Source organism: Nematostella vectensis, chromosome 10 (assembly GCF_932526225.1).
Source record: "Nematostella vectensis chromosome 10, jaNemVect1.1, whole genome shotgun sequence".
Lineage (NCBI taxonomy): Eukaryota > Metazoa > Cnidaria > Anthozoa > Actiniaria > Edwardsiidae > Nematostella > Nematostella vectensis.
The window spans coordinates 5,286,628-5,294,963 of NC_064043.1; the positions used below are offsets into that span (position 1 = coordinate 5,286,628).

Consider the following 8,336-nt stretch of genomic DNA (forward strand, 5'->3'; position numbering starts at 1 on the left):
TAACGGAATGAGCTTTTAATACAAGATGCCAGAAAATCCACACAAAACTTTAAAATATCTGAACAGCACACAGTTCTGACCGAAGACCGACAATTGTTGGCCATTTTTTTATTTTTTTTTATCGACGTCAACTTCTATTTTGTTAAAGATAATCAATTTGTTTTTAACTCTCTCAAGTCGAAAGTGACCAAGCAAGGCCATGATGTAATGTCGTTGTCATGACTACCCACCTAGGTTTCCCTTTCCAATCACTTCAAAGAGCGCCCAATCTGTTTCTAGTGCCAGTCCTTTATTGGCAACGACATTCTCGCAAAGCTCCATAGCACTCATAGCATTAGAAACCTGGGACGAGCCAATCAGAACACAAGAGATGAATCAGAAGATAATAAGACATTTAACCAATCATAATGCAATGTGACAATAAGTCAATAAGTGCATAACAAAGATAAACCAATCAGAATACAACAACAAATAAACCAATCATAATAAAACAACAAATAAACGAATTGCAATGCAGCGTGATAATATGAACCAATCACAAGATATCAATGTTATCAAACCAATCGTTATGCAAGATAACAAGGAGTTTTACCTTCAAAAGACACGGGTTGTCGCTTTTTTGCTCCACGTACACGTCTAGCGTGAATTCCTGGGGCTGTCCAGCGGTCGCACCCTGATCAGGAACAACACAAAATACGTATTAGAAAACAAGAGCGCTGAATTGTGCGATTTTTACAAAAATCAACTTTAAAAAATAACATTTTTACCTAATAAGCAACAAGCGAACAAAAGCAAAACATCTTTGATATTTTCAACAAACCTCCCGCAGCTGGGTGATTTTCCTCATCGCGTTTTCCATCAACTGAAAATAGGACAGTAGTTAGCGTGACTAGTAACTGACAAAAAAAAACTTATAATGCATGACTGGTAATGCGTGACTGGTAACGCGTGATTGATAAGTCGTGACAGGTTATGCGTGACAAGAAATGCGTGACTATTAATGTGCAGCTATCAATGCGTGACTGGTTATTCGTGAATAGCAGGTGTATGGTCATTAGTCACATGACAGGTCAAAACTAGCCAATCAGAACCGTACCTGGTCTTTAATCAGTTCCTTCTCGCCAACCTGGAATCACAATAGCAGAGCAATGACCGTCACTTTAATCACTTGATTATATGGTCATTCCAGCTCATAAAACTTCAAGCAATCCTTACAAATCATTTTCAATATTGGCATCCACCGTTCTATGACCAAATACTATGGTTTGATTTAGATGGTGCTAACCAGTCGTAAGTATAGGCAAGTCTAATTTGATGTATTGTTTTGTATTATACTCACATCGAAAAGCCACTGGTAGAAGGTAATCATGTCGCCAATCGTCTTATACTCTTGATTGATTGGACTGTCGTCCATCCGTCCAGTCTTTACAACGAGAAAAACACACATAAAATAAGATAATAATACAGACAGGCAATCAGGAATAGTTACTCACATTATCGTTGGACATAAGAGTCGGGCCAAAGATCACGGAGATGTTCTCGATTCCCATAAGGTTAACTTGCTGCTCTGCGACGACCCTGGTATAATCAGGAATTCAGAGTTATTGGCACAACGACGTTAACTTTCTCTGCACCTGTAACCGCTGAATGAGCGGGACTATGGAGTATTAAAAAATCACGAACAATGATGAAAATGTTGCTGCTATTTAAAGCCTGCTTTTCACAAGGGAAGGGAACGGAGACGTGGGATGCTTAGGCTCGTGTGAAAATTAGCGATCCGCTACCTTCCCTTGTGTGAATCGCTACCTTCCCGGAAGAGTATTATTTCTACTTTAAGCATCGAGGGTTGCCCGCTTTGTAATGGGGTAAAGGGTGGTTCTATCGCCCAGCCCTCGGCGATCCGCCACTAAGACTCACTTGGTGAAGTGACCAATGATCCGTTTGAGCGTATCGTAGTTGACTTTCGGCAGCTGCTGGATCACGGACTTCATACTGATGAGCTTCGTTTCGTGATCTAGGATCCCTGAAGGACAAATAGTACAAAACAAGCTTAGTATGGCTGGTCGTTAGTGATGGATAAAAAAAAACGCTCGCACGTATCCCTTGTACTGGAGGTTGCCGCTCAGACGCGACATGGGCAAAAAAATGCGTGCGCGCCATCGGCTTCGTGAATCAAAATCAGGCCTCTTTTTGAAGCTGAGAAAAACTGTTGACTGAAATGTGTTGAGATATGATAGGAAAAGGTCAGTGAAGACAGAAACTTTTTTATGCGGAGGGCTTTGGGAACGCTCGCTAGATACACTCAAGTGCAACACTTACGAGAGACATCAATGAACCGCTGGTACAGATTGCTGGGAATGACGGGCTCAGGTAGCTCTCGCAGATACTTCTTCAGGGTTCCCGTGACTTCATTGACGCTGTAATCGTCTAAAGTCAGCATCACGTGACTTGGTGCTGTAGAGCCCAAAGTAAATAGGCACCCTTAAAAAACAAACCAAAAGGGGAGGGGGGGGGGGGGGGGCTAGAAAAACCTAATGTTGTCTGGGGGAACTAAAGGTACCTTGATTGAATGCAAGGGCGAGAGCTCTCATCTTGGCCTGGCTACCAGGCACTCTGTAGATCCCTTCAGCTTGGAGACCTGACAAAACAAAACGTCATATACAATGCCCCGTGAGGTATGATCTGAAACCACAGGTATCCCATGCCCACGGTTTGTGCACGACCTTCCATTCGTACGCAGAGCCCTTAGAAGATAACGGTCATGTTATGACACTAACAATCAGAGAGCAACAAAAGCAACAGGCCACCAAAACAGCTCAGTTCGTAGTCTAGTGTCCATTCCTCCTCGACGAGTTTGGTTAATTTATGCTTATGTTTTGCTTATGCTTACGTCGATCCGGTTCCCACGCGACGTAAGCGTAAGCGGAGACGTAAGATTATCAAAACTTCCCGTTCTTCTTGCGCTTATGTCGAGCCGGTTCTAACGCGACATAAGGCTCTTACGCTTTCGTCTCCGCTTACGCTTCCGTCGCTCGTGAGAACCAGCCTTTACGAGAGCTTGCTCTCATAAGCGACCACTGAGCGCCAAAAACTTGAACAATAGGTGGTGGTCGCTTACGGGAGCTTAATTAAAATAAAATCTAAAAGTTATTGTGATAATAACGAAGCTGCAATATTTTGGTTTAATGCTTGATTTTAAAACTAGGTATTTGACTCATCATGAGAGTGAGTTGTTTTATTTAATAGCAATTAATTATACGCAAAGTAGCCCGTTATGCTCGTTTATATCGACGACTTTTCTTCATGACAATACTCTATGCGTCTACGACTATCTTTTTAATCATGGAGCTCGAAAGGGAAAAAAGATTCCTTGCATTTATACATTTTCTGGAGACAAAGAAATTCTTTCATGGTTGCCTACTGGAAAGGCAGCTTTTGTGAAACATCACAACATTTCCACTTAATATGTGATATCAGCATGATTTGGATATGATGTTTATCAGGTGTTGACTGTTGTAAAGCCAAAAATCATTGTGGTCACTTACGAGAGCTTGAAAATAAAAGAAAATCTCAGTTGGTGGTTTGAAATTGTGGTCGTTAACGGAGCTGGTCGCACCGATAAGTTGGTCGCTTACGAGAGCTTAGAATTACAGAGTTTGTGTGACAATTCAATCGGTGATTCGTGATCGTGGGCGAAATCGGAGCTGGTCGCTTAAGAGAGCGGTCACTCAGAGAGCTTCGACTGTATATTGGATCGCGTACGTACGCCCCGAATTGTTCTAGTGTTTTTGTGTAATGCGCGGTCACGTGGAAAAATGTCAATAAGACGTCATTCCATTTTATTATTGCTCGTGATTAGAAAAAAAAGACACAAATTCATTTAAACTTGGGTTATTATTCTATACCCATTTGAGTTTAATCGCATTAATATTTCTTGCTAAGTTAAGCTATAAAGGTAAATTGGCTGTGAAAGGCTCTCACAGGGGGACTTGAGGGGAGATTTTTTTTGTTCCAAAAAGTAAAAGGCCCTGTTTCCGCTAAGCTAGCGTTTCCCAAACTTTAAAATACAAAGAAAAAGCTGCTCGTATGCGTTTTTTTCTTTATTCTTATATTTTTTTTTCTTTAAATCTTCAATTAATTAAAGTGTTGTAATTGTAAGAGGTAGGGTGGGGGTGCTGGGGGGGGGTGGGGGGCTAGGGGTGGGGGCGCGTACATCCCCCTCCTCGTATTGAGTAATCGCCGAATCCTTTTTGCATAATACCTATTCTCTCTCAGCTAGATCTAGATAAGCACATAATTTTAACAGAGAAATTCGGGTGGATCGCCTGCGATCGTGTGTTATCATTTGGAAATTAGCCTTTAGACCTCAAACACAACAGCAAGCTCACATATGTAATAAGCATCGTACACCAGCGGATGCACGATGCCTATGGCACGAGTGACTTCCTCGGTGAGCTGCTCCAAGTGTGCCTCGTGTCTCGCCACATCGATTGCAGACACTTCATCAACCTCATCGTCTAGCGTCTTTTTGGAAGCTAGGCGAGAAAAAAACCCTGCAATCTGATTTGCAGTTAGAAAATCTGCAAAATCAAAAAGCCTCCTGCCATTTGAATCCTTCGCGATCATCATGGAACGAGCAACAGAGGCAGGGTCCGACTTTTTGCCTGTAGCCTCTCCGAGCTTGAACTTGGAGGTCAGGTACTTTCTTTGGTTATCTGTGAATCGCTTACGTTTTACTTGATTTTCCTTTAGAGCTCAACCCATTCTTAGTTTCACTCTTTCTGTTTGCGCAGAATGCATCTCTAGCACCGGTACAGGTGTTGCTCCTTGACCCTCTAGCTGATTTGCGTATACAAGCGCAGCCTTGTCAAAAAGCGTCTCCTTTTGTAGCACGCGAGTGATTTGCCGCAGTCTATGTGGCGCACTATGGATGAATGTCTTAGAAATGTCCTTGTACATCCATCTTCAGGACAGTGGAAAAGGGCTGTTGCTGACTCTTGATGGACATTCGAAGGACGTCGATGGACATTCGGGTGTTACTCGGGTGATATCGGAGCCAGTAGTCGGTTGACGGCGCGGAGCCAAACCCACTCCCACGTACTTTGGCTACCACTAAGGAAGGGAGATTTTCTTGGGAAGGAGCGACCTGGCTTCTCGGTTGTATAACCTTACCGGGGCCAACGTCGTACGCCCTCCAAACGCAAAAGCCCTCTGTGGAATTCTCGATGTTGGAGATTGAGCTAACGCCGTCTATCTTGAAGGCAGATGTAACTGTTGGAGCTGAAACCGACTCACATAGAGTGACACTGAGAGACTACACCACCAGCAGACGTCATCGCTTCGAACATCTGTTCCGCTGTCTCTACGTCATTTCCTGCGTTCAGAAAGATGTTCATATGGGACTTGATTGAGGCGGCCTTCCTATCACAGGCCCCTTTGCCTCCTTGGGGGTCTGAGAAATCGAGACGCTTAATCGCCACGCCGTGTCGTTGGCCTACAACGCTGGAGCAAACTATGGTTGGTCCGCTGTGGTAGCCGCCAGCGTTATCTTGGCGGTAATAGATGGTTGTGAGGCATGGCATGATGGTCTTCAGTTGCTTGACAACATCGTCCATAACTGCAAGGACAGCTCGATCTCACCCTCCACTCTTCTAACTGCGACGTTAATGCGCCAAGGAATACCGCGTTTACCAAACCAGTCTGTTTGGCTCTCGCGATATTTGCTGGGCAAATACTTCATAGCACAGTCCGGTGAGACAAGGATAGAATTCTCGTCTAGACCTCCAAGGAGATCAAGGCGGGGCAAATCCTGATGAATCGAACGTAGAATGTGAGATTTCCAGGAAGAGATGTCGTTCGTCGCTAGTTTAAACACAAACTGAAGTTATTCTCCCATATCATCAGACAGGTTTTCGAGCTGCGACTTCAGAGCTTGGTCGATTTCTTCAAGAGTTGAACTTAGAAGCTCACACCGATCGCAGCCGTTGTCATGGTCGTGCTGACATCTTTGTCTGAAAGCAGCATCTTTGGGATCGCTCAGCGCAAAGACCCGGCAGTGATCCGCTACAGTTGAACTCTCACTAACATGCACCTGTAGGGAAAACAATGACGCTAAGTCGGGTCAAGTCGAGTAATGAGCAGGGTATCATAAGTCAGACGCATAACTACAAATTTTGGTCTGATGGCGATAGAGATTGTTTTCTTTTTATTTTCGAGATTACACACGCTAGAGAATGTAGTGTGCAGCTATAATAAAGGGGAGGGGGACCAGGGAAGTAAAATATTTTGGAACTGAAATTCAAAAATTTACCTCCCGCAATTTGTTTCATGTTGGCGCCCTTTTTTTCTTTGGCCGTTCCCCCTCGAGAAATCCTTCAATACATGCTCGAAATTATTTTACTGTTTGCATCTGTCTAGTACAATTAAACCCGCCTTATAATCGGTCTTGAGGTGGCGCTTTACTTCACGAAGCCGACTTTGAACGTCTTTTGCCCAGTCCATTCCCTTACCTGCGTCGCCCAGTTTCTCGGTAACCTCTGCAAGTTCCTCAAAGGCTTCTGCACCAGTCGAACTAACGTAGTCAAGCCCTTGGAGTGACTTACGCGTAGAGGCTGTACAAACGGAGAGAACACGCAGACAGGTGCTCCGACTAAATCCAGACTCTTTGCAGTACGCTAGGTACTGCTGTGAAATTATCTCTGGGATCACTGTCCTTATTACGTTAGGGACCTTGATTGTGGCTTTACTGCTTAGAGTTATCGTTCGCTAACCAAACGGTAGATCTTGCATGAGATGGGAACTTGTGATAAACATTATGAAGTGCTCGATCTTCTGGATTGAAATGTCTTGACGGGGGCCTCTTTTGTGCTCTACTGGTGCACCTCTACCATAGGTGATGCAGTAACGCTTGGCTTCGGTGTAGCAGTGTTGACTGAGGTCTGGGATACAGCGGACGATTTTCTTAAACCGCACTTTGTCAGCCATTATGGAAGTGATGACATCATTTCTCGGAAAAGTGGTTCAGTCTCTTCGGGGCTGATGTCCTGAACTGCAGCTGCGACTGCCTGGCTAACTTTTAGACAGTAGTACCCTCTTGTTCTGCCACTCACATTTTCCCACGGAGTCTTTAGCTGTGAACGCACCGGACTGACATCTCTCGGCTGAAGATAGCAGTTGAGCGCAGCAAGGGCAGGCTTGGTGTTTTTTACCACAACCTCTTCGTCACCACTAGAATCACTCGGTTGATATAAACTTCGACCAGGGGTGACTGAGGGAGTACTCTGGGGAACTGTATCCTAAATTAAGAGGTTGCACGCCTAAGTAGACTTCAAACAAATACAAGCAAAAAGGCATAACCCTATATTTGCCTCAGATGCGGACGAATCATAATGCACCATAACCCCCCTACCCCTACCCCTTTTCTTTCTCATTTGACCGGGGTAAAGAAGAAGATGAAACGTAATATATTCTGCCCGGATGGGGGGGGGGACCCTCCAAAAAAGTAGACGGCCATCTCTTAAGGTTATAAATTCCTTCGACCACACCCAATTTGCTATCTCTTAGAGGGGTAAGAATGTCTGTTGACCACGCCCAAAGTGCCTAGGGTACTAGGGTTAAAATTGATTTTGCCGACGATCACCCCCGAAAGTTCCCCCCGGGATATTTTGCATTAAGCAACACAAAGAAAAGCAAGCAGGTAAACTTACAAAAGAAATGCTGGCAAAGCTCCTGGTAACGTCATCGATACGTGCACGGAGATGAGTGGACTCGCTCTTGCCCTGAAGCAGACGTGAAGCGATCGTCTCTCACACCTGTACAATAAAAGAGTGAATAATAAAAGAAGTTCTAGTAAATTTGCATTGCGAAAAATCTGGTAAATATCTGTACAACTCCCTATTTGCAAAGGACTTTCAACCTTCCCAGGGAACTTTCGCTTTGGAAATTTGCCGGACAAAGGAAGAGGTTTTTCCTTGGATATCGGCACTCAACGACCTCTATCTCCCGGAACTTTCTATTAACTCCGTGGAGAGGTGTATATTTATATAATACATTGGGAGAAAATAATAGTACGGCAAAAAATGTTGCTTCAAATGTTGGAAAACTTTCAGTTTGCATGCAACAGAGACCATGTGTGAAATTTCATGTGCGCTTTTGCGTTTCGTGGATTTCGTGTAATAACGTGTAATTTTGGGACTCTGCTTTGTAATCGTTGACAAAGAGTGTAAAGACTGGAGCTAAATAGCTTGATTTATGTGGTCATTTTGACATCAATATGTTGTGAGGACTTACCAGAACCAGCTGGAACAAACACCCCTGTGTATTGCAGAATTGCCTTA

General features: G+C 44.0%; 1 protein-coding gene across 3 annotated transcripts in view; it reads right to left on the bottom strand.

The window, feature by feature from the left end:
* The window catches only part of LOC5506059 (arf-GAP with Rho-GAP domain, ANK repeat and PH domain-containing protein 1), a 33,605-nt gene that overhangs the window by 5,116 nt on the left and 20,153 nt on the right, over positions 1 to 8,336 (bottom strand). For all 3 annotated transcript variants that reach the window (XM_048733372.1, XM_048733371.1, XM_048733370.1), the window contains 9 exons: positions 2,561 to 2,638; positions 2,320 to 2,454; positions 1,918 to 2,023; positions 1,494 to 1,578; positions 1,340 to 1,423; positions 1,097 to 1,126; positions 821 to 862; positions 593 to 673; positions 231 to 342 (listed from right to left, as the gene is read on the bottom strand). In XM_048733372.1, the coding sequence (XP_048589329.1) occupies positions 231 to 342; positions 593 to 673; positions 821 to 862; positions 1,097 to 1,126; positions 1,340 to 1,423; positions 1,494 to 1,578; positions 1,918 to 2,023; positions 2,320 to 2,454; positions 2,561 to 2,638 (753 nt within the window). The remainder of the gene's footprint in view (positions 1 to 230; positions 343 to 592; positions 674 to 820; positions 863 to 1,096; positions 1,127 to 1,339; positions 1,424 to 1,493; positions 1,579 to 1,917; positions 2,024 to 2,319; positions 2,455 to 2,560; positions 2,639 to 8,336) is intronic.